This window comes from Leuresthes tenuis, unplaced genomic scaffold (assembly GCF_036924035.1).
Source record: "Leuresthes tenuis unplaced genomic scaffold, fLeuTen1.0.hap1 SCAF_6, whole genome shotgun sequence".
Lineage (NCBI taxonomy): Eukaryota > Metazoa > Chordata > Actinopteri > Atheriniformes > Atherinopsidae > Leuresthes > Leuresthes tenuis.
Window position 1 is genome coordinate 4,400,861 of NW_027325360.1, and position 26,436 is coordinate 4,427,296.

The 26,436-nt window shown below is 43.2% G+C and overlaps 1 protein-coding gene across 1 annotated transcript; it reads right to left on the bottom strand.

The window, feature by feature from the left end:
- Positions 1-813: 813 nt before the first annotated feature.
- sncaip (synuclein, alpha interacting protein) lies at positions 814-25,437 on the bottom strand. The gene is made up of 12 exons (XM_072387265.1): positions 25,299-25,437; positions 17,551-17,638; positions 15,747-15,819; positions 14,469-15,016; positions 13,096-13,264; positions 12,748-13,010; positions 12,409-12,588; positions 10,008-10,121; positions 9,406-9,531; positions 8,846-9,015; positions 5,971-6,060; positions 814-5,093 (listed from the first exon to the last, which is right to left on the bottom strand). The coding sequence occupies exons 2-12, from the start codon at positions 17,605-17,607 to the stop codon at positions 4,109-4,111; spliced, it is 2,775 nt and encodes a 924-aa protein (XP_072243366.1). The 5' UTR covers positions 17,608-17,638; positions 25,299-25,437; the 3' UTR covers positions 814-4,108.
- Positions 25,438-26,436: the final 999 nt, after the last annotated feature.

The window sequence follows — 26,436 nt, forward strand, 5'->3', positions numbered from 1 at the left end:
GTGTTTGGTTGGTCTGTTACTGTGGAAACATGCTGCTGCTGCAACTGAAGGCTCTGCCTCTCATTCTGCTTTTAGAAACTCTGGGAACCACAAGGAAACCTGCAGCCTGAGAGCAAAGCGCTCTGTTGGGAAAATACGCAACTATGAGATCTTTAAGACATGATGGAGCATCATTAAGAGCTTTATATGTGAGGAGAAGAAGCTTAAATTCAAGTCTGAATTTAACAGGGAGCCAATGAAGAGAAGCTAAAACTGGAGAAATATGATCTCTGCTGTTTTATCATCGGAAACGTATCCCGACCAGGTGCTCAAACCACCTCCTCTGGCTCATTTCAATGCTTTCACACAGTGAAAGTCCAGTGTGTGTGATGCAGTGACCTCTAGTGGAGCCAATTAGAAACTGCAACCAACTGAACATCACACGGCCACAAAAACGTTTGCTGTAATAAGTAAGGGTGGTGCAACATGGTGGAGTAGAAAGGGGCAAAGTGGGGCTCATTTAGAAATAAAATGTTTGTTCTTGGATGACAAAAAACATCCAAATTTTTTACAAAGTTCGACGTGGATTAAAATATATTTAAGATGTTTGGTTGCATTTCTGCCAACAGATCGATGTAAAGTTAGACAGAAACGCATTTTAATTCACTTTCAGTAGGTTTTCATAGAAGAAAAAGAGTGAAACTAAATAACCACAGAGGTCTAAAAGGGTCTAAAAGGGGGTGGAAGTCATAGAAAAGGAGGTGAGGGAGGACTAAAGAGAATAAAACTGAGGTGTTTGTGAAATATGATCAGTGAGAATAACGTAACACCAGCTGGAAGTCAAGAAATAAGGTTTATTTCAGTTCGTCTTCAGCCGTCAGAACAGTTTAAATAACAGAAGGCTGGTTAGTAAAAAGTCAGTCACTGAAGAGTTTGTGAACAACACATCGGGCAGAGCTCAGTCCGTCTCTTCTCCTTCGTCCTGACAGGAGAGCTTACCGTGAAGTTTCAGGTAAAACTATCTGAATTTAAAAGAAAAGAACTCATGAACAAACACTGATTGTTTCAGGCAATGAGGGCTGGAGATTTTCTTGGCAACCTCTCGTTTTACACATCAGGAGTTCGGTCGTATTTTACCAGGAAACCATTGATTTATCAGACATTTTACACCTTAAATGTGTTGAATCAGTTTGCAGTGAACAAGGTCAATGTTAAGAAATGAGAACACATTTCTACACATTCAGAATCAAAGAACTCAATGCTTCTCAGAAACTAATCAAAATCAAAGTGCTACTAAGTATTCAGCTGAGATTAAAGGAACAGTCCAGCATTAATCCACTCTGATGCATTATTATGGAGGGACTAAAATGTTGGACTGTTCCTTTAACAAAAGAGGAGCACATGCAGGTGAATCCTCCATCTCCACCTCCCCCCGCCTCCCGCAGACTCTCCACAGCTGATGTAAACCTGGTGTAAGAAAGCTGCGCAGCAGATCCGAACTGCACTGAGGCGGTTTGGATCAGAAACACCAGCAACAGTATCTGTATCGACGTAAACGAGCACAGGAAACAGAACGGGATCCAGTTTCTCCCAAAGATGATGGGGCGCGGTCCAACAGGAGGCCTGAAGGGTTCATTGGCTCACAGACTGGTTGCTAAGCGACGGTCGGTACCGAACACAGCAGAGAAAACGTGATTTTTACGGCTTTGGTTGCGTAAACATCTTCTAACCCTGTAATGAGGCCTGATGAAGGAGTCATTTCGTTTTTGTAGGAAAGCTGCCAGGTTACAGCTGTTATGAAGTCGTTTTCTGAGCCAAGTGATGCTTTTGTTTCACGTGCACGTGACCTTTGGTTGCCGCGCGCATCTTATTGTGTCATTATTTAATTAAGGGTTAAAATCTGTCCTCACAAACTCAGCCGAGTGTCTTCTATTAGTCTGAAAAACTGAACCTTTTAGCTCTGAGAACCAAAGCTCTGAGGACGTTTTATATATATTTTATACTAAATACATCAGTGACCTTCACTATGAACCTTCCAGACCCCTCAGGTCATCTGGATCTGGTTTGTTATCAGTTCCCAGAGTCAGAAGCAGACCTGGAGAAGCTGCATTCAGCTTCTATGTCTGGAACAAACTCTCAGAGAGCCTCAGATCAGCTGAAACACTCTATTTTCATCTATTTTCAGCTGCATTTGAATAAGCTTGAGTTTCTTAAACGGAATCATATTTTAACTGATTTTATCTTTCATATATATAATTTTTTTCTGATTTTATCTATTGTTCTTATTTCTTTTGTTTAAATGTTAAATCATGCTTTTTATTTGTTCTGTTTTAATGTCTCTGTAAAGCACTTTGAATCACCTTAAACTTGCCTTGCCTAAAGTCATTTAAACAGCCTTTCATGGGTTAAATGTGTTGCTTTTGTATGTTTAAAATGTCCTAAATCGGCTGAGTGATGCAGCTCTGATGGACACAACATCAGCCATCTGTGAGGCATGACTTTCCTTTTAAACAGAAATGATTTGACGTTTCCTGTTGCCAAGCAGCAGAGCTCACAGCCATTTAACCTTCCTGTTTTCTCTGTATTCCATCATTTCCACATTTTCCTGCTGCAGCGGGATCCAAACGCTGGATACGAGCATCGGATTACAGCCTGCGTCCTCTGGTTTCAAGCTTCCAGTTTGGAAAACTTCACAATCTCATGAAAGCTGCATAAAATCTCTGGAATGACCAGTTTGACCTTTTTTCTCCTCTCCTTTCATACTTCATGCTGTAGAAGGTGCATCCTCAAACCTCCCCGTCTCAAAAACACGTCACGCAACTAACGTCTACTTCATGCCAAAAATACTGCATAGATAAGAACCGTAGAAGTAAAAAACGTGTGGATTATAATGTATAAAACAAACAAATTAAATACTAATATATATATATATATATACAGTGGTTTTAAAAGCATTAGTTGTGCCGGTGCACTTTAACCATGTGCATGAGTATAACATTTAAATCCTAACTGTGCAGAAACATAAATACTTCATGAGTTCACCTTCGATCAGAGGACAGCAACAGACACTTTTTGCACCAACGAAACTAAACTAAAATGAAGTAAAAATATATGAAAAGTTGAATTGTGACACGTGAAGTTTCCGTCCTCCAGCCTAACAGAAACAGGGCTTTTAAAACGGTGTAAAAACATCTGAAGTTGAAAGCTGGAGGCAGAGAACATGAGAAACTTTAGGCTGAACAACAGTTTGGTTCCTTTTTGTGTTCATCTTCCACACATGGGCTGCGTTTCCAGGACCAGGAACAGTGTGATCATAAAGAAGAGATGAGCTGCAGACATCCTCCATCCTCCTGAGTCCCACCTCCATGACGTCCCCTCATCTCTGACGTTTTCCTCATCTGAAGGCCTCATTATTTGGGTTAAAAACGTGTCGGACTGAAGCATCTTCGTGTTGTTTCCAGAACGCTTCACACAGCCTCGTTTGATCTTCACTCACTCAGAATTCGACCTTATTCAGGCCGATCAGGAAGTGCTGTCTGCCTGTCGGTGTCTGAACAGGAGGTGGTGTTTTAAAGAAGGCTCCATGCACATCGGGGGGGTTCGAGGCCGGTAGATGTCTGAAAAGTGCGTTTTAATGTGTGTGAACGTGACCGAGGAATGAACTTTTCTTATTACCTCAGACTAAATGTTTAAACTTTAAACGTTATTCATGAGCCTCGGACACATCGGCCCAAAACCTTTCGCTTTAAAGAGTGTTTTACTGAAACTTTTCTCTCTCTCTTTGTAAAATTCATGGTTTTAACCTCAGTAATTTAGGGAATTATCCGCGACTCAGAGGCTGTTTGGTCACAGTTTGTGGAAATGAAACAAAACTCTAAACAATTATCTAATTTCCTTCAGCCTGGTGTCAAACCAGAAGGAGGAACAGACGGATAAAAGGCCACTTTGTCATGTTTTATGTCGCCTTGGAGTGAAAATCCTCCTCCTTCCAGGAACGTGTGTCAGATTTGTGCTCGTTTCTCACGTTCTCTGCCGCTTACTGCTTGCTCTTGAGCGCCTCCTGTTCATCCTGCTCTGGGCCCCTCAGTGGCCCCTCAGTGGGCCCCTCAGTGGGCCCTCAGTGGGCAGGTTAAACGTTACTGGTTTTGCTCTTGCCCTTGGCTCCGCCTCCTGTGCTACCTTTACTGTCCGACTTCCTGCCCGGTGAGTTCTGACAGGTGGACAGTTTCACAGCGGAGCCCGACTGACCGCCGGTGTTGTTGTTGTGATTCGAGTTTCCGCTCAGCGTCTCCATGATGGAGCGGAACGTCCCAAACGGGCGCTTGCCTTCGGAGCTTCCTGTTGGAGTCCTCTCCTTCCCCGGAGGCCCTTTGGGCGGCTCGGCCTCCTGATTGGAGCTCTTGTGGACCTGCTCGTCGAAGGTGACCCTCAGTTTGAGGTTCTGGGACGTCTTCCTGCGAGATGAGGGCGACTTCAGGGCGCTCTTGGGGCTGGTTGCGACTTTCTGGCCGTTGGCAGCATCGTGCACGTCGCCGGGCGTGTCCGGGGTTTTGCCGTCTGCAGCCTCGGGGTCGCTGGACGTGGGCGACGGGTTGTGACCGATGCTGTCCACCGACTTTGAACCGCTGAGAGAAAACGCCAGCTTCCTCTCGGTAGAGGAGGAAGAAGAGGGAACGTGCTTCCTCATCAGATTGAGGTGGTTTGGCGCCTGCTCCTCCTCTGTGACTGGCAGGTGAGACGGCCTATCAGGTCGCATCGTGTTGGAGGGCGGGGCTCCTTGGTTTTTACCGTCCTCTGGGGGATAACCGTCCGAATCGGACTCACTCAGAGAGCGCTGCATGATCTGTTTGAGTCTCGCCAGCTTGAGCTCTCTCCTCTCCACCACCCCTGTTCTGCGGCCCCCAGGGGCCCCGGGGCCCTCTCTGCTCAGACCAGCCACAGGTGGCAGCCTTTCTCTGGGACACACCGTCTCTGACGCTTCCTTCCCCAGCAGCTGCCGCAGCACGGAGTCGGGCGCCACCCCTCCCTGACGAACCAACCAATGACCATCACCAGGAGTCCCCTCGGCTGTCAGCATCATCTCAGGCCACGCCTCCACCGAGGGCTGATGGGAGCTGGAGTCCAGAGAGAGACAGAAGCTTTCATTCATTATGAATCATCCTAACAAACTGAAGTTTTTACTAAAACTGATCATTTAAGTTATAAAACTGAAGCTACAGCTGAAATTAATACAAACTGCTTTTATTCTCTATTCTGGTCTGAACATTTATCACCAAACTCAGATAATCAAAGCTGAACAGACTCAGTCTTTAACACTTTGAATTTGTCTGTGTTTTTACCTGCTAAACAAAAAAATTTAACATTCATTTAAGGTGTTAACGTCACGATTTGATGACTTTAAATGAATTCTATATTTAATTTCCTTTACATCATACTGACTTCAATCCAATTTTATTAAAATTCTTTATTTAGATTTCAGCATGTTTCTTTATTGAAATGTATTTAATTTATAGATGCATTTACTTCTCTAATATTCCGCCTTTGCATTTTCTCCCTTTATTTCCGTGTTTTCTCTCTACATTTCCCCATCTCTGCGTTTCCGCTTCATTATGCTAATGAGGGGGCGGAGTTTCAGATCCTGCCACTGAGTCAAGTTCTCACTTCATGTTCAAGGAAATCTGAAAACTAAGTAAAGAAATAATGACCTAATATGAGCTTAAATGAATGCAGTTTGAAATTAAAACAGAAAAATGCTTTTTTCCCCCCTTCTTTTATCTAATTTCAGCAGCATTTATTTGGCCATCTATATATTTTTGGTGTTGGGTTGTAGCAGTTTCAGTCCTCCGTGCCGTTTCTCCAGCTCTGATTTTCTAAAAATAATGAATTCCTTTATTTGACTCCTACTGTCAGATGATACTTATTTTGTGTTAAATGATGAATTAGATTAAGGTGATGGGAACAGCAGGAATAACAGATGTGTGTGTGTGTTACCTGGGTGATCTGGAGGGGGTGCCCTCCGCCTTGCTGGGGTCCATCAGCCTCTGCAGCTGTTTCTGTAAAGTCATCCTCTCTGCTGCCTGCCTACATGACAACAAACACAACAACAGTCTGAATGCTGAATGTTTGGGATAAAAAACAATCCCATCTTTTCCTTAGCAAACCCGCACAAAGACACCTTAAACATATTGGATGAATAAGGCTTGTTAGGTACACAACATCAATAAGATCTGCCTGTATTAGCAGGAAAGTTTAAGATGAAGCAATAAAAATCTGACTTTAATCAGTTTTCATTCATTTGACAGATGAAATCTCTTTTTCTTTTGCTTCATCTTGTTTTGTGGGCTGGTTGTTCCAGATGGAGTTGGATAACAGCAAAGAACGAAGTTAAAGTAAACCTAATTAAACAAAATGCTGTCCATCTGTCAAACAGTTTTCGCTGAATTCAAACAGAAAAACTGACGTTTCTGCCAACAAACGGCTTCATGAAACAGAAATGTTGGTTTTCTGAAAAACTGGAACATACCTGCAAACAAACAGATTCTGACTTTCTTTCTAAGAACAATGACTGATCACATAAGTGATAAATCTAAGTGAAAATGCTTCCTACTTTCCTGAGAGACAGCAGAGGCTGCTGGCTCCATGCTCTCCCTTTACATTCACCAGCTTCATCAAACCAGACATCATCAGCACAAAGGAGTCTGACTTGGTTCGTTTTTTTCAGCCTGGGCTTATTTCCAGCCTTTAGATGTCTTAAGATGTCTTCTTTACTCATTACAAACACCTTAAAGGGTACATCAGTACATTAGCTGTGATGCTAATGTGTGGCTAACTTGGTTCAAACAGAAACCACCACATCAGTAACCGTCCTCTGAGTTTAGTCAGATGTTGTGTCCATCAGAAACTGCAGCAGTAACAGAGGAGCTAAAAGCTTCACTTCTGAAGGGTCAGTCAACCAAAGACAGCATTGACGGGACATTCTGCTAATCACTGATGGAAAATGTGCCTTCTTAATAATTCCTGCAGCTGACGCAGAGATCTGACAGTAAGAACTGCTTTCTGTGACAGAACAGTAGCTTTTAGGACATTTTAACTTCTCTCTCTTCTTAAGAAGCTTAAGAATTGCTCTGAAAATTTCAGGAATTTCCACATTTTTCTGTGAGGGTGCTCCAATCAACTGGCTACTGATTGTTGTGGGCTGATATTCGCCTTAAATACGGTGACTGGTGGATTATTCCAATTATTTTCTAATGGAAAAGTCCACAAAATTACACAGAACTGGGGTTCGGTAACTAGCATTTATTCATAGCTAATTAGGCTATATATTGAGGCCAGATCACACACAGAAACCAGAGTAAACAAACAAAAAGCCTTTCACTCACCGGGTGTCAGAACCATAAGCAGCAGGCAGATGTCAGTAAAGAAACTTTTCTGCACAGCGAAGAGGACTTCACACGAGTTGTGTAAGCAGAGCTCAACAAACGAGTCTAAAACGAGCCAACATGACAGTCGGGTGTTTTTCCTTTCAACGCACAAAACCTCAGCCTCGTATCAGATGTTCAACAAGGAAGCAGCATGTGACTGAATGCATTTGGATACAAATAGCATTAATGAAGCCGTTTCTCAGCTCTATCTGTATCTAAGACACGGCTCCATTAGGGCAACACCAGAGAAGTTCTCGAACCCTGACACTCTGTGCTTCGGATTCGTTACACCAGCCTTTATTATCCACATTCCTGGGCCTGAAACTGCCCTGGAGACGGACCGCAGTTCACGACTTTGGTCTCCAGCTTCGCACCACACCGTTTTTGGTCACTTAACATTTTTGTGGCCTCTTTAGCGGGACAACAAATTGAGAGTATGGCTGCAGATGTGCAGGCTCACATGGAGACTTAATGTTACAATAAAAGAGAAACTTCTCTAATGTTCCTTTAAGAGATGACAATAGAGACAATATGCGATATGTGAGTATGAGACTATGAGGGCATTAACTGTATAATTTAAATGTATATTTCTGTTTTATTTTACTTTAAAATCCACACCTGCATCCTTTGATCCTTTGCCTCTCATTGAGTGGTTGTTGACTCCTGGCATACTATAATCTACCCTATTTTTCGGACCATAAGGCGCACTTAAAATCCTTTAATTTCAATCTCAAAAATGACCTAATGTATGAATTAATTCTGGTTGTGCTTTCTGACCTAGAACTGATTTTATGTGGTACACGGCGCTCAAAAATCTGTCAAAATGTTTTAGCTCGGCCTTGGTGAGCTACGAAGCTGCACTGCTTGATGGATTGAGCATTAAGGGCCACCGTAGTCACGAGCCTCGCGGAGTAATACGATCTGTGCTCCAACATTAAGGTGTGTGCATTCATTCATTCATTTTCTACACCCGCTGCCCCAAAAATGGCTCCTGATCAGAGACTCAAAGCTATCAGTCACACAGCACAACAAGAGAGTTGAATAAAGTTTGACTTTTCTGAGTTTTGTTTCATTTTATGCGACTTATAACCTGAAAAATACTGTAATTGTGTCTGTATTACTGATAGTTATCTTGGTGTCATTCTCATTCAACTTTAATTCTAATTGATATTTCATGAAATGTGATTTTTTTGTTGTTCCCAACGGCCACAAACTGTGGTTTAAAAGAGTAAAATGACACGCGATAAACCAGTTTAACACTCATCGAAACACAAACCAAAGACAACAAACTGACTGGTGTTGTACTGGCTGATCGCGCTCCCAGCACGCGATGCTCAGCCCCAAATATCCTCATCGGCGCACCGTTATTTATCGGGAGAAGAGCTTTGAGTGAGAACTTTAACATCCGGAAAACTAACGCCGTCCTCAGAAAAACTCAAACTTACTCATTGAGCTGTTTGGTGAGTTTGACGACCTGCGAGGCCAGAGACATGCAGGTTTCCACGACGACCAGGTATCGGGCGCAGGTGGTGTGACCTTGCCGCTCGGCACTCTGGGAAGGCCGCTCCCCCTGCTGGTTCTGGACCGTCACATTAGAGCCGTACTCCACCAGGGTCTGGAACCACAAACAGAAACCCTTCACTGCAGGTTGTTTGATTTTCAGCGCGGCTCCTCCTTACATTGACTTGGCACCCGAGGAAAACCAGCTAACCGCTAACCATCAGCGCTTTGACTGTCAGCTCAGCCGGCCAACAGGAAGCAGACAACACAAATAACATCCGGACCTCCTTCAGCAGGCGGCTCCACCTTCCTGGGAAATAACACTCCGCCTGTGTTTTGTCAGGGTGAAGGAGGTTGTGGAACAGTGTGAATTTTAAAATGTAACTAATAAAAACAGGACAAAGTAGACTGGATGAACAGTTTTAACCACACACAGATTCCTGGATAGTTTATGGTGGGAGTGGTTTTGCTTTTAGTGTTTTGTACAGTAGAGCCAGCAGGTTACCTGTATACAGGTGAGGTGTCCGTACTGAGCTGCTACGTGAACAGCGGTGTTCCCGTTCTGGTCGACTTCGTCCAGAGAGATCGCCTGTTCCTGCATGAACTGAAGCAGCCACAGCAGCACCTTCTCCTGCACAGACACACAGAAGAGATGCTTCATCCATCACCACACTGAATACGAGCGCTTCTTCTTCTACCGTCTGCTTCTTCAAACATTTGGAGTTATTGTGAGAGATCCAACTGTGCAGAATCTAAAAGAAAAGCTCTGAAAAGCAAAGATTCTTTGGCAAATAATGATTTCATTCCTGTAAAGTATTCAGCAACAAGCCTTTAGATCCAAATGATTTGTGTTTTACAGATGATCAGCACACATTTTAATTTAATCCAGAGGAAAAAAGAGCAGCTGGTGACATGATGAAGCTCTGTTGGGCCAAACCTCCAAAGATCCCAACTGGAAAAAGCATCTGGAACTGAGCTTCAGGATTAGCAACACTTAAAAAAAGTCTTTTGCTTAAGTTTGTTTCCAAAGGAAATCCAGGACATGAACAGGAAAAGCAGGGCGTAGGCGAGATAACGCGGCGGGAGCCATGCTCTGCTGGTGGTTACCTGTCCATAGCGTGCAGCGTAGTGGATCAAACTGGGATGTTCTCTGGTGCAGCTCAGCTCTGCGATGGCCTCCGTCTCACTCACCATCCACCTCACACACTCCAGATGTCCATTCTGTAAACAACACACACACATGACTGTGGGACTCTCCCTTCCCTCTGACCCCAACCATTACCTTAAACTTAACCACAACCTTTAAAACTCACTTTGCACATGTGGGAACAGACTTTCTGTCCCCACCTTCACAGGAAGTCCCCAGGAGTTGGTGTGCGGTCAGATTTTTGTCCCCATTGTGTTGCAAAAACACACATTTTTCATCACTGCTGATGTTCTCCATTATGGGAACTTTGAGCCAACCTCCACATGCCTCCGTAAACAGTTACACCCCCACAACATGTGTAATGCATGCTGCAGTAAATGTAAATGTAATTTATTTATACAGCCCTTTACAACAATCCATTTCGGTACCAAAGTGCTTTACAGCAGATAATAAATAAAGAAAAGAATAAGTACAAAACAATAAAACAAAACAGTAAACGGAATAAAATAAAATACAGCAAAATTGAATAAGATAGTAAGTAAGGACCAGGTGGTTGCAAATCTGTCCTCCTGATAATCTGAACGAATAAACAGGCGTCCCATTGATAAGAACCAATCAAGAACCAGCACACAGCGGCCCAGCTTGTCTGCAGATAACACACTTCCCATCTGGCAGCCAATTAAGAGCCGGGTTTCCACCGCAGCGCCGATAAAACCGGACCTACTCAGCATTTATACTCTTCAGTCTGTTTTAACAACAGAGCTGATGTAAACCTTTAAATCATCTTATCAAAAACTTCCATCCCAGTCCACGATGACCTCACTGACAAGCTGCTGAAAGCCAGTCAAAAGTCGGCTTGTTATTGTTGGCTGTTTTCTCCACCTAAAGAGGAAATGAAGTAAATGTTTGCTGCTGAAATTTAAAGCTTCACAGCGGCTAAGAGTTTCCCATCAGGATCAGGCAGTGCAGAGACAGCCGAATAAAGACTGCCCACAGCCACACAGGTATTCATTCATTTCTATCTGGAGTTTACTGCTAATTTTAGGCTTTCATTTACATGTTAAAGCAGGTAGCTGCAAACAAATCTTTGGTAAACTCCTTCCAGGGTGGAGATACTTAGAAACTAAGTTTGACGTGTAGACAGGGAAACCAGGAGAGTCTGAAACGTGGCGTCAGACTCTGTGCACTTTGTTTACAAGGAAAATTGTAGACGTGGCCATGATAGTTCTGGTGGATTTTCATTTTCACTTCACACACAAATGTGCAATTATAGTCCCACGATGCTGAGTAACTGAGGTGACCAGCTGCCAGCGTCACCAGTTTGGGATGAAACCCTCCGGTTAGTGGAAAAAAGTATTTTCTGTCACCAGTCAGTCAGTAAAGTTACATTTACAGCTGAGTGGCGCTATGGTTACAGCTCAGCTTAACTGGGCCACCATCCTCATCCCAGTAAACCAGTTACTGACCGACGCCTGTCTGGTATCATGGACCATCTTCCTCTGTGGGAGATCGTGGTTCATGTCAGTTCAGCTGAATTCTCTGCACAGAAGCTGCATTAAGTTACTTTGATGGTGAATCTGTCAAATGAGGCTAAAATCAGGATTTTATTAGTCTGGAAATGGAGTTTCAGTCCCAGTTTCTGACAAAAGAAACAGAAAACTTAAGATGGAACTTTGGAGCACGAACAGAGCACCGAGGATCATCTGGGAGTTTGATTTTGCATGATTTGGGTCAGATTTATATGTTTACATGCACCTCAAAAGGCCAGTTTTGGTCGGATTAACACATTCATTTGATTATTTTCTTGCGTCTTGTAAACATTCACTGAGAAAGTATTTTTGTTTTGTTTTTTCTTTTATTAGAAAGCAAGTTGAAAACATTCAGCTTTTAAAAATACCTGAACACATGTGGACTAAACCTGGGATTAAAAGTAAAGCTGATTTGTTTGCTCACATTTTGACTATAAGACACAGTCATCATTAGGCACCAAGTTGGCCGGTCTGCGTCATCATGTTGTGTCTTTGAGCTGCACAGCCATACTTTCACTATCAACGCAGCATCAAAGATGCTCTCCAGAGTGGAACATTGTAAAGAGTGCAGTGCATTTCACAGGAGAGAGAAAATCAAGGTTTTCCAAACACTGACTCAAGTGGAAGTCATAAATCTGAGCAACAGATCACAGGAACAGGAGCTTTTATGTAGAATCGCTCAGTTTGGGTCATATCTGACGTAACAACAAGAGAAACTGAATTAAACTGAGCAAAGGTCTCCACCCAACACTACATTCATGCCACACTGGAGATAAACACACTCCGAGTCTGCGGTTTGGTTGTTTACAACTAAACAAACACAAAAACTGACCTTGACCCCCAGACCCGCGGGGGTGAGCTGCTGGTTGTTGCGCTCGTTGAGGCCGTCCTCCCCCATCAGAGAAGTGAGGTGCTGCAGACAGTCGGCGTGACCCTGAGAGGTGGAGATGTGCAGGAGGTTGTTCCCATCCTCGTCTCTGATCAGCTCCAGGTTGTCAGCCGCCAGGTGGGGCTGCAGGAGGAGACGAAGAGGAGGAAGGGGGGGGGTTAACACCAGCAGAAGAAGAGGGCGGAGGAGGGGAGCAGGAAGAGGAGAACACAGAGGTTCAGTGAAAACTGGAGAATAAATGAGAGGATAATGACATGAGATGAACTATGACACAACGCTTACGAGCAGTGAGATCTGTCCCTCTCTGACGATGTTGATGATGTTCTGGTTCTTCTTGGTCTCCTCGTCCATTTCACCTCCAGCTCCACCAAACGCCCTGGGCCCAGCTCCCCCTGCTCCTGATCCAGGGGTCCAGGGCTTGGAGCCGTCCTGCCTGCCAACACTGCACCCCGGCAGGGGGAAGGTCGGCGCCGTGCTGCCCGGAGGCTCCACGCCGGGCCTCTGGCTCTGGGAGTCCGGGAAGACACGCGCAGACAGCAGCTTGTCTGGAAATCGAGTCGTCACTGTATCACATCTCATCAGGATGTTGTGAGAGAAGAAGGAAAAAACGAGAGAATTTTCAGGTCCTACCTGCATCAGAGAAGGAAGAGAGGGAGGAGGAGCAGCTGAGGAGGCCTGAGGAGTGCAGCTCCAGCTGGTAACCTCCTCCACCTGGGGAGCGGTGAAGGTGGTGGAGGTCTGGATCCATCGACTTGGACTTCCTCAGGTCCGACCACTTCACCGGAGACAGAACACAATACTGCAGAAAAAGCACATGAGAGACTTTCAGGTTTAGTCCCAACATGGCAGCCGATGAGATTATTCATCAATGACGCTGACATTCAGGCTTTTAAAGGCGAGAGCTGTGGAGAGGAAAGATGTCACTGCTTTCTGTCTCTGTTTGTCAGTAAGATTAGGCAAAAAATACAGAGCCACAATCCCTGAAACCTGATGGAGATTCAGAGAAAAGATCATCTAGATCTGGATGAGCTGCTCTCCTTGTGCTTATTGCAAAAAAGAAAACATCTTAATGATGTTTCGGCAGAAATTAGGACCATCTAACAAGCATCATACACATGATTTTAAATGAGAGTTCATCAAAACCATAGAAATGTACAGATTAGCCTTCTGCTACCTCGCAGAACCACAGTTATTGCAGCGGTGGGTCAGAAGTGTGAGTTTGGGTAGTTGGACCGACGACATTAAAGCCTGTGTGCTGCAAATCTCATCATCTGGACCGGTCTGCAACCTCTGGATTTAACTGTGTTCAGCCCAAAAACGTGGAGCTTTGAAGACTGAGGATGCAGACAACAGATGCACCTGAATCAACCTGGACTGTTCATATGTCTGTGCAAGGGAAGCTTCAGTGCATCTGACCCAAAAGGTAGAATAAACACGATCATGTGTCCATCAGCAGATACTGGATCAGTTTCCCTGCCTGGATGTGGCCAACATGAAGCTTTTAAAACAGCAGCTCCTCAGTGACTCAGTTAGTGATGAAGGGACCTTATATGATGATCTTAAAGTTGTTTTGACTGTTGGAGCAGCTGACACCTGTGCAGGCTCCTCTCAATCCTTGTCAAAATATGTCTTTCAGATGGGCATTAAAGGGAAATTGTTTGATTACTTTTCAGTGTGTCTGGTGCTTCAGTCAGTTTGTAGATAACTAAATACTGGAAGTGGAAATAAAGACACTGCTGATGCAAACTCACTTACTTTCCTCTTCACTAGAGTTGATCAAGACAGTGAAAACTATGAGCTAAGTTACAGTAGAGAAACTCTGTGAGTGCAAATTCTCAATCATCTGTGTCATGCTAATCCTAAAAGCTTCAATAAGGGCATCTGGACTTCTTTTTTCTTGAAAATTGAAAGATAAAAAGTCCATTTGCCCTTATTCAAGCTCGTAGGAGTAACAATACTTTGGCAAATAACTATGAAGCCATAAGACATGAGGGTTTTCTCACCTGGGTCTGAGAGCTGCTGCTGCCCAGGCTCAGAGGCTCATTGTGGGATAAAGCGGAGCTCTTCAGTGCTCCCCCCCTGTTCCTCTCCAGGGTGCCTCCACCCAAGTTACTCCCTGTGATGGTGCGCTTGTCGTGGGGGACGCGAGGCAGCGTGGACATCTGCTGGCTAGACTTGATATAAGGCACGTCAAGGATCTCATCCATGTCCAGATCGTAGTGCTCCAGCTCCCCAAGCAGAGCCTGAGGGTTGTTCCCTCCAACCATGCCGCCTCCCAGGCCCTTCACCTTCCCTCCAGACCCGTCGGAGGAGCTGGAGGCATTAGTCGGTTTGTCAGAGCCGGGGTCATCCTTACTGACCTCCCCCTGCTCCCCCAGAACCAGCCCCTGGACTTTACCATCCGAGTCCGAGTCTGTGGTCTCTGGTTGGTGTTTCAGAGGCGACACTCTCTTCACTGGACGGAACTTACTGTGAACCTCAGCGAGCCCCGTGGGTTTGATCCCCCCGCCACTGTGCGAGGAAACGCCGCGACTCCAGTTGATGGCCGGAGCTACAGGAGGACGAAAGGATTACAGATCAAATCTAAACTGCATGAAATCACAAGCCGCATTCGGACAGAGACGTTCTAAGAACACAGTTCTAAGACCTGACCTTCCCCAGAGGAACCGTTTCATTTTGCATTCACATGAGTCGGGGGCCTCGACAGGGACTGATGTGACGCAGCCGTCTGTGACAGACGTGTTACTTTAGCGCCACTCAGCAACAAAACAAAACCCGCGAAAAGTAAGGAGAGAAGAAAACAACAGCACCAAGAAGCTAACGTGGAGCGCGAGGAGGCCACCGTGTTCATGGTCTGCATGGCGGTGATATTAATCATGGACGATCACATCAGGCGTCTGAGATGGAGGCTGGAAGAGCCTCTTCTTCTTCTTCGTTTCATGAAGGAAAGAAGGAGAGCAGAGCGCCGCAGACAAGGGAGACGACGTCTGAGTTTAACTTATTAAACAGGCGCCGGTTGTGTCCGTGTCTCATGAGTAAATATTTCAGAAAAGGGGCGGAGCTACCAGCCGCCAAACACCTACATCATGTGTTCCTATGGAAACCAGAAAAGACCCTGAAGGAGCTAAAATGGTTACAGGAACTGAGGGCCGTGGTCCCTAGTTCCTTTATGTCCGAATGCGTGAAAAAAAACATCCCTATTCCTGAAAAGGTTCCAGGAACTGCAAAAGGTTCCTACAGGGGGAATGTGCCTAAAGTGTACTTTGGTTAAACTCCGTTACCTGGTCTCTCCTCTGCCTGGCCATCGCTCCTCCTGGACAGCTCTGGGATGCTCTTCAGGGATGTGACAGAATACTAAAATGAAGAGAAACGACCAAAACAAAGAGTTAGACCTGCTAGAAAATTGAATCCAGCAGCTGAGCAGCTGTGCAGAGCAGTTATATTTAGATATCAGCTAATTGCTCTAAGTACAGGCAGAAGTGAAGCAGTTACAGCTGTGTAATTACATGTCCAGTTTCATCAATACAAATTAAACCGGTGGAGTTCCTCTGAATTCTCCCTTCATGACGGTGGGTGTTGATTCAACATTAGAGTATTTGGTGGATTCACATTGTTTGAGTGTTCACTCACGTTGTATATTGTACAGGTGAGCCTTTAATGATGCTCGACTCTACATAAGACTTCACCAAGGTCTCAGAACTCAATTAAAGCTGATTGTTGTTGTTTTTTGTCTTTAAGTGGAGTGAAATAAGGAAAAACTTCAGGATCAAGCAGGATATAGCATAAAAGGATATAACATGAAAAGGTGGAGGCGCTCTGAACTACAATGACCCACAGAACAGGGTGTACCGAAAGCTGCACCGGGTCATTAGAAGTTATTTGCCCTGTAATCCAGCTCTCTAACATCATCTCAACTTACTGCACACCCTGTTGACTTCTTAGTAAAGGAAGATAATGTGCCATGTTTGCTACCAAAGCGCCCTCTGCGTTTTAAAATGATCACAGACAACTTTAAGATGTTTACATCGTGTCTACTGAGAGAGTTCACCTGTTACCTGCTGACGCTGTGTGTGACATCATCAGTCAAGCTGTTGCCAAGCTACAAAAACAACACCCCAACTTCAGCTTTCTGCGTGATTTATATTCTTATTTTGTCATCTGTAGCAATATAATGTGGTTATTATTTAAGGGGAACTCCGGTACTTTTAAAGCTTGACCTTATTTCTGGCATGAAATACGTTAATCTACTCACTGAGAACAGTTTGGTGAATGTCGGCGTCCTTCAGAAGATATTTAGATCACTCGAGATCTGCGTATATCCATATAACGGGAAAGAGCAGGGCATAGAAAATACAGCCTCTAAATATCTAAATAAGGCATTATCTGTCTTTATTTCACCAATACTTTAAGAAGAATGAATGAATGAACGTGTGCTATAGCTCTGTTAGCTCATAGCTGCTGTTATGTGGCTACTAGCAGCTATAGGAGAGCTAACGGAGGGATTTCTACACAGGCACTCTACTGGGACCACTTCATCCACACGCCCCCCTGCAGCACAGTTTATTTACTCCGTGCTCTGTGACAGGCGGCTAACTTCACACGGAGTTTGCTGCTGATAGTTTTGTGCAACATGGCAGGATATTTATCAAATTTTGACAATGTGAACGACGACTTTGAGTAAGATGGACGTTTTTACTGAAGTGAATGAGCTGTGCTGCAGCCATGCGTGTGGATGAAGTGGTCCCAGTATATAATATATAGGAATCTAAGGGTGCCGACTTTCACCAAACTGTTCTCGGTGAGTAGATGAACGTATTTCATGCCAGAAATAAGGTCCAGGTTTAAAAATAACAGAGTTCCCTTTTAAAGTATTATTGAACTGAAGTGAAATTAGCTGATGATACCTGCACAAAATAGGCAGCAAAGCAGCTTCATCATCATTATTTACTTACATGTAACCATGTAAACTTTTTACTTGCACACTCCTAAATGGTTGCAGTCCGTAACGGTGTTTATCACAGAGGAAGATGTGGCTGTTTGGTGTGTTTCTGTCATGCAGCAACCTCATATGGTTATCATACTGACCACTGAGTCATCAGAGAAGTCGATCTCATCCAGGTCCAGGTATTCAGGAGCCTCCATCTTCACACCACATCATCAGCCTCACAACCAGCTGCAGGTAAAAAACACCCCACATGGTTAATCTCTCACATGACCACCAGCGATCAGCAGGAATAAAACACAGGAAGCAGAAACAGGAAACAGTGCAATCCTGCTAAAAAGCTGTTGAAAGTGTTTATGTGACACAGGGAATAAAGAGGAAACTGTGGAAATAAGTCCCTTCTATTTCAGAGGTCCTTTTCTGCTCAGTAATGCTGCAGATTTAAAACCGTTTAAAGTCCAACGGCACAAGCTGCCTGAGCTGTTGTGATCAAAGGCAAAAACACAGCAGGATAATCGGGATTAATCACGAAGCAGCGTGACTCACAGCGTGGACAACACAGCACGCAACCTGAACCAGCACCACAGCGAGCGCTGACCAACCACACAAACCCTGAGCAGGAATCAGATCCAACTAAGACTTCTACTGATGCGTGGCTTCATAATCTCACCCATAGACTGCAAAAAAAGATCCCAAAAGCAAACAAACTGTCTTTTGTGGCCGAATTCTGGCTGGTTTGTCAGAAGACGTCAAACTGTCTGCGTTAACATGACCTTCAGTAATCTGATTAGTGAAAAAAACATGGTGAGGACAGAAATTGGTTAACGCATTTAAACATCTTTATTTTTGCGTTCAGAGCCTATAATCATAAAACCAGATCAGGAGAGGCTGGCTTGGAAAGGTCCAAATACAAACTGCTGACCAATGGTTTCCAATACAATGTAATTTACTGCTGGAAGGAGCTCTGACCAGTTTCAGGCCATCAAGCCGTAATTTACCAGCTTATTCTGTTTGGGATGTTAACCGTTAATGCTCCGCTGTGACCGGTGTTGTGTGACGGTTCTTTGGAAACAAACACGGACCACATTTTCACCACATCTGCAACACCATTAGAGTTTTTAATAAATAGTATTTGTAAAACATCACGGCGTGGAGTCCAGCAGCAGAGTGGGAGCTTGTACACTTTACATTTCTTTTGTTGTGGCCTTTCAACAGATCCCTTCAGATTAGCTTCAGAATTGAATGGAAATCCAGCTGCTGAGTGCATTTCTACTCACTCAAGGTGCAGCCTACGTTTGTCAGCAACAAGTTGAGCTCCTGAGCACTTAAAACCTCTCCTACTTGGAGGCATTCCCCCTGTAGGAACCTTTTGCAGTTCCTGTAACCTTTTCAGGAATAGGGACGTTTTTTCGCACATTGGGACATAAAGGATCTAGGGACCACGGCCCTCAGTTCCTGGAACCATTTTAGCTCCTTCAGGGTCTTTTCTGGGCTCCACAGGAACATGACGTAGGTGTTTGGTGGCTGGTAGCTCCGCCCCTTGTCTGAAATATTTACTCATGAGACACGGACACAACCGGCGCATGTTTAATAAGTTAAACTTAGACGTCGTCTCCTTTGTCTGCGGCGCTCTGCTCTCCTTCTTTCCTCCATGAAACGAAGAAGAAGAAGAGGCTCTTCCAGCCTCCATCTTAGACGCCTGATGTGATCGTCCATGATTAATATCCCCGTCATGCAGACCATGAACACGGTGGCCTCCTCGCTCTCCATGTTAGCTTCTTGGCGCTGTTGTTTCCTTCTCTCCTTACTTTTCCCGGGTTCTGTTTTGTTGTTGAGTGGCGCTAAAGTAACACGTCTGTCGCAGACGGCGGCGTCACATCAGTCCCTGTCAAGGCCCCCGACTCATGTGCGAATGCAAAATTAAACGGTTCCTCCGGGGAAGGGCAGGTCTTATAACTAAATTCAAAGTGGACGGTTCTTAGAACTCTCTGTCCGAATGCGGCTTTTGTTGCCGACATAGCGTCCTAACAGAGCAGCGGCCTGCGAGCTGCACGAGTGAACCGACAGCTCAGAAACAGACCAAAACCCGACCACAGAGCTGATCAATGACGATTTTAATCAGATTAAGTCACGTTTATAAAATGCTGCTTAGCCTGCAGCCCAACAGGCGTCATCTCAGTGCTGTTTATGTATGTTGTCTGATAACAGAAACAGGAAATATGCTAATAAGAGGCTTTTTTAGGTGTCCAGTTGTACAGTATATGAGAGCACAGAGCAAACTGCTGTTAAACACTGATGGCAGGTCAAATAAAACCCTGTGGAGACGGAAATGATGATGAGACAGGAGACGGAGGTGAGTCCAGTCCGTTTACTCGACACAAAACAACAATAGTACACAACAACAGTAACTCGGCAACTGGCACCGTAACTAGGAAACATGCAAACAGTATAGAATCCGGAACTGGCATATCCCATAAGCCTTTGCTCTTAAAGGTACAGGCCCTCTGGTCTACCTGTCAACCCTACAAATACTTGGTGTTCCACGTTATAACATTAGCTTTTTTAACAGAAAATACTACGATATGTCACATACTGTCTGAACATTTTGTGGCCACTTTTTCTGGGCTGGCATTGTCCTACATTTCAGACTCATTAATATGGGTGAAGATGTTCGATAATGACTGATAAAAGACACTAAACACCAAATCAGAGCGGGTATCTCAGCCCTGTACACGCTAATGCAGGAACAACACAGCGAGCTGTAAACAAGCTGTAATGAATGACCAAACCACAAAATTATGGCTGTAAATAGAAAAGGAAGCAGAAGCAGCACAACTCAGCATCTTCTACTCTTAAAACTCACTTCCTGAATTATGGCTAAAACCACAATCACCACCCTGACTGGTCGATTTGCCCTCAGACCGCAAACAAACCACTTGGAAACGGGACAGTTGTGAAGCAATTGTGTGAAAGAGAAAAACATCTGGAACAATATTAAACTAAATCTGAAGATGTAAGCAAATAAACTGCTTGTTTTCTGCAGTTACTGGCAGCGCAGATCAGAGGAACCAGCTCCAACACGCCGGCTGCTCAGGCCTCTCCGTCATCAGGTGGTGCACCTACAATAAGATCCAGATGTGCCGGGAGAGCGCTCAGATGCTTTGATCCTCTTTTCTGGAACAAACTGCCTGCTGACCTGAGATCTGTGAGCCAGCTCAGCAAACTGAAAAATGCTCTCTCTTTGAAAGCCGATGATAAATACACCATCTCCAAATTCATTTGTTTAACAAACACTGCTGTACTACAAGCTATTTTCCCTCTAATCCTCATTTCCACGACACTAAAACGTGACGGGAGCAGCCCAATCCTTCCAGACAGACACCGAGTCATAAGAACGTCCTTTAAAGTAATGAATTAGATGCTTTAAATTGAAATAATTTGAGCTGCTGCCTCTTTTTCTAAGAAATGTGAAGGGTTTTAGAATAAGTGCTTCCGTTTTTTTGGTCACCCAATGTACATTATAAATATTTTAAGAGGTTTCTGGTGTTTTCAAATGAACAAACTTCCTTTCGAGGCCGCAGGATGTTCAGAAACTGGAGCTTCCATGAAAGCGATGGGCTGTTTTTAGACTGCGTGGGAGGGACCGCAAAACTAAATCGGCCAAAATAAAAACCTCTGATTGCAGCTTTGAGAAACAGTCGTGCCAAACATCCTTGATAACACCAGTTTAGGTCCGAAACCTGACATCAAAAATAAGACTAAATGGAAAAAAGAAGGGGGGGGGGGGGGACATCTGCGTGCTCTGTTTATGTGAACAGCTGATGAGTTTCAATCCTTCCAGGCAGCAAGAAACAAAAATAATCAGATGAAATGTTGTTTTGGAGCAAAGACAAGGATGAGAGATCTGATTACACGGTGTACTCTGAGGTTCTTCACGGTTCCCTCGGTTTTCACATCAAACTCTCAGTTTAGCTGCATTTAAACAGGTAAAAATAAACTCCAGGGCGGCCTGATTCACCGTGTTAAACAGAATGAAAACATCAGTTTATCTTAAAACTACCGGCTTCAGTAAAAGTGCTGATGTCCTGAACTCATCTGAACGGGACGTTACTGAACCTGGTTCCCTGCGGACTGGTTTGTTGGCTGTAAAGTGAGAATGAGACAAGCTTTAGATGTTCACAAAGTTAAACTCAACAGACTCTAACTGAACCCGCCTTTCCAACACAATAACCTCCAAAGCACGAAAGATTAAAGCGAAACCAGCAGGGGCGAAATCCAATGTGACCATTTCTATATTTCCATGAGGTGAAACCTGGATACCATCTAATAACAGCAGAAACTGTAAAAAACAGGGATAAAATCAACCGATTCAGTGTTTTTTAGAGTTGCAGCCATTGGTCCATTAGTCTAGAGCAACATTTCTCTTTCAGTTTACTGCTGAAAGTATTTCATGCAGCTGCTTAGCTTGAAGATATTTGTCAGATACTAAAGTTAAAGGAAAGATCAAACCTGAAGAACTAAGAAGAACCATCAGAGGCACCAGGATCCAAAACGAAGTCCTAAAAAGTACATAGGGCTGGACTTTCTGAGCTGTAAGTTCTGGTGTTTCCTCTTCATTATTCATTCTTTTGGAAATACTTTCCAGCTCCAAACTTATTTTTTGTTCATCGTGCTTTAATAAGCAAATATCGGTCCGACTCTGATGTTTATGTGTGGAAAACCAGCGTTTTTGACCTGTTAGGTCAGCTTGTGCCTCTCCATTATCTCCTTAGAATGATGTCAGAATACGAGTTCATGTGTTGACATGGTAACAGGAGACGCTAGCAAGATGGTGCTGATGCTGACCGTGTTAACAGAGCTTTTTACGTGTTTGCACATGAATGTGCAGTTACTCTCCGATTCTGCTGAAAACAGGGCCATCAGAGAGCATCAGTTCAGAACCAGCCTTCAGTGTTTGGTGAGACTCAGTCGGACCTGCAGCTGTTTTTCAGACTTTCAGAATAAAATGGCTTCAAAGTTATTGTTACGACATCAGTATTTGTGTCTGTGCATTTTTATAGATAACCAATCAAGCTGAATCATGACACCATTTATTACCCGATTAAACTACTTACAAATGCCCATATTCAACAGTTCAGTTACGGTTGATCATATAATTAATCAGAGTAGAGTTTCTGTAGTACCTGGCTGTGCCACCAGGTGTGTTTACCTGTGATTCCACACAAAAGAAGCACCGCCTCCTCGCCCGTTTGGAGCTGCGAACAGCGTGTGTGGTTTCGTTAGCTACCTCATGCTAATGCTAACCTAAGATCAGCCACCCAAACCACGCCCCCGGCGCTGAGAGCGCGACAACAAGCAGCAACGTTAAGACTGAAGTCGTGAAGTGCAGCTGGCAGATTCTGGACTGAACGTAGGTCAGCGCTCCAGATCCTTTGATCATCGGTTCCAGCTGTTTCTTCAGAGGAGAAATCCCTCCATCATGCATCAGGTACGACTATAACTTTATATAAAACGAATAAAACTCGAGTCTGGGTTAAATTACAGACTATTGTTTGAGGTGATTCACTGCAGTCTGTTCTTCTTTTTGCTCTTTCATTTCTAACTCAAATCACATGGTCCTATTTGTCCTTTAAATTCCTGACCTAGTTGGGCCAAATTTGGAGCAAACGTTATAAAACTGTGGAGACGAATGGTTTTATTCAATTAATTTCAACAATTTATCAATTAAGGAAAACAAACTCAGCTGACTGTAGCGTCTGGAAGCCGTTTAAAATGTACATCCCCCTTAAAACTAATGTTAAAAATAGCCATTTAATTCACAAATCAGAGCATAAATGAGTCTGGTTCACTGTTTGGATGCAGAAATAATAAAATAATGGTAAAGATGTCGATAATGGAGCAAATATAGATCAGGACTGAAAAGCAAAAATCAATAATGGCAGCTGTAGCACTAAAGTCAAATCAATCCCCATTAGGGCTGCAGGATACAGGGGAATAATTCACTCCAGGACGTTTGAAGCTGCATAGGAATAAAAAAAACACATAAAAGCTAAAATAACTGAATGTAAACTATCCTCTCTTGAACTTTAAGGCTCTTTGGACGGTTTCAGCCAAGCAAACACAAAAGTTCAACTAAACTGGGTCGTTTAAGCCGACTGGAAGGTTTTCCAACAGTCCACAGCGCCGCGATGTCACACATTCTTTGAATAACAAGCATGGTTTGCTGCCTCTAACGTCCTCTGTGGGAGATCGCGGTTCATGTCAGTTCAGCTGAATTCACTGCACAGACGCTGCCTTTAAGTTGCTTTAATGGTGATTCTGTGGTTATAAAATCAGGGTTTTATTAGAGCAGAGCGACCGTCTGGAAATGCTTTAAGTGAGCTGACACACAGTCCTAATGGGCTGATTTTAGTCCCTGAACGCAGCTGAGTGTCGATGTGATTAGAGCTCAGCTGTAAGAAGCTTTATTTCCTCACATTTTTGTCCGACTAATATGTTTAAATGTATTTTAAAAGTTCAGTTTTAATCTGAAGTCAAGTTAAAGAACTTAGTTATATTTATATAACACCAATGACTCAGGACAAGAGTAAAACATCTGGCTTTGTGCTCACGATCAACCCAATAAGCTGAGCTGTTAATAAGGTGAAGAACCTGTTTTTGGTCAGAATCACCCTCTGCAGCTGAAATATTTCCACGTGTTTGTTTTAGCAACCATTTCCTAAATTTCTGTTTTTTTTCCCTTTGTTCTCGTTGACTTTGCCGTGCACAGAGTCTGAATCTCACTTTTTAGTCATAAACTCAGAGTATCCAAGAAAATTCCAGTTCAACAAAGTAATGTTGTACAAGACAAACCTCTTTAAGAGTTCTGCGTCATTAAGCTCGACACATTTAAGGGCGGTTGCCACGTTCTGAGTAGAAAGTTACTGATTTTAACGACGTCACCGAGTCAAACTGTTAAATGATCAATTCAGTTCTTCAGCAAAATAATCAGCAAGTATTTAAATACTAAAGAGCAACCGTGTGAAGAAAAAAGGTGGAAGTCTGACAAAGATCAGCGGATTTTCCGCTCTTTGTGTTTCCATCTATTGCAAACATCTCCTGTTCAGCAAGACTGAAGGAGAATTACTTAATAAATGCTTCAAATAATAACACAGGAACACAGATAATCAATGAAAACAATCGTGTCTGAACTAAAGCTGTAATGCTGAGCAGGAAAGTCTTAACTCAAAGGGGTAATAGTCTTAGACCGATGGGTACTTATTCTCATTTATAGGTTTTCATCATTTTAATGAGAAAAATGTGGGGAAATAACATTTCAGAATAAAGATCAAACACAAGCAGGATGAAAAGTAGAACAAACTCATGTCTGAGAACATCTTTTATGCGATTTCTGACTCTGAATTTTTCTATAATTTAAATGAATATTTGTTTTTAGATAAGTTAAAAGATAAGAATGAACAGGACAGTTACTAAACATCCAAAATGTGCTGCTTTAAGGATAAAAAAACGTGATAAATGTGAAACAAAACAACATTTTAAGGCAACATTTCAGTGATTTTGCATAGATAAAAACAGCAGACTGGTTTCTAGTGAATACTTCCTGATAAAAAAGCATCTCAGTCACTGATAAAAATGATGTTCAATGTTTCACAGATTAAAACAATAAATGAGTAGCCACCTTGGTGCTGGACGGCTGATTTAATCCGCTCATGGAGCAGCAGGAGGTTAATTAGCTAAGCTAGCTGGCTAATCAGCATCAGCAGAGGCTAATGGATGCTAACAAGCTAGCAGTTGGAAAATGAGGGCAAACAGGAGGCTCAGGTAAAAAATAAGGAGCTCGGAACAAGGAGCTGTTTGCTCCTGGTGCACGGACACTTAGGAGATACGGTACCTTGTCGAAGTCAGGGGGAACCCGGGGGAATTGGCTGGTTTGAGGAGCTGGAGCGGCTAGCGGCTCCGCTAGCTGGAGAAATCCTTGGATCCAGCTGTTTTTTTCCTTCTGTCGCCTCGCTGTCTTGAAAAGCACAAAGACTTTGACATATGGGGAAAACAGAGAGGAGGTGGTGAGAAGATATCTCACTCTGAGCAAACTCCCGAGGACCAAAATACTGTGGACAAAAGGAGAACTTGTTGTTATTTTAAAAAGCTTTTGTTAATGATAGTGTTGAAAGAATATTTTTGTAGCTCACGGTAGATTAGCATATTATGAAGAAAAGCTAAATAGTTTCACAAATAAAGCTGTTAAGGGAAATAAACTGACACATTATAAATCTAAATTGAAAAGCAGGTAAAAGTATGAGATTTTTTTAAATAATAAAGAGTTTTTTAATTGAAAAAGTTTGACATAATCTTTCTGAAGAAAAAGGAAGATCCACTAAGTCACAATAACGATGCAAATGTTTACTTATATGTTATCTATTCATTTGTCTGTATAATTATCACTCTTTGAAGGTGTCCTGCATTTAAAATCACTAAATGTGCAGTGAAAGACATCTAAATTTAAATGAAAATCTGTTCATAGTTTATTCATCACAGATGTCTACTGATCTTATAGCTAATTGTTTTATAAAAAGGAAATAATTCATTTGGAAACTTGTATGTGGAAACATCATATCAGATTCAGCTGACTCAAGGAGCCAAATGGATCTAAAACTGGTGACCTGTTACATTTTTTTAAAATAGTTTCTTATCAAAAATGGAAGGGAAAGAAAAACCTTTAAATGCAAACATTTTCTTGTTTTCTTTTTTTGTAACGTGGTGAGTCATCGTTTTAATAGACGATCTTCGGAGGCATCAGACGGAGGAAATGGAGCCGTTACTCTGTCCGTTATCCTGAGAATAAAAACACCAATGAAAACTACGTTTTTGTCTCATTATGATCACAACTTTCATCATAACTTTATTTGTATATATATACATATAAAACTTACGATAAAAACTTTTTTCCTTTTTTTCAAACGTTTGACTAAAATATATTATAAATATTTACAAGTTTTTGAACAACTCCGAAGAACTTTTAGAAGTCCCAC

Coding starts and splice junctions, on each gene's coding strand:
- sncaip (XM_072387265.1), bottom strand. CDS start 17,607: ATGGAGGCTCCTGAATACCTGGACCTGGATGAGATCGACTTCTCTGAT. Junction 12,589..12,747: donor AGGGACAGATCTCACTGCTC/GTAAGCGTTGTG, acceptor CTCCTCCTGCAG/CCCCACCTGGCGGCTGACAA. Junction 10,122..12,408: donor CCGCGGGTCTGGGGGTCAAG/GTCAGTTTTTGT, acceptor TGTTGTTTACAG/AATGGACATCTGGAGTGTGT.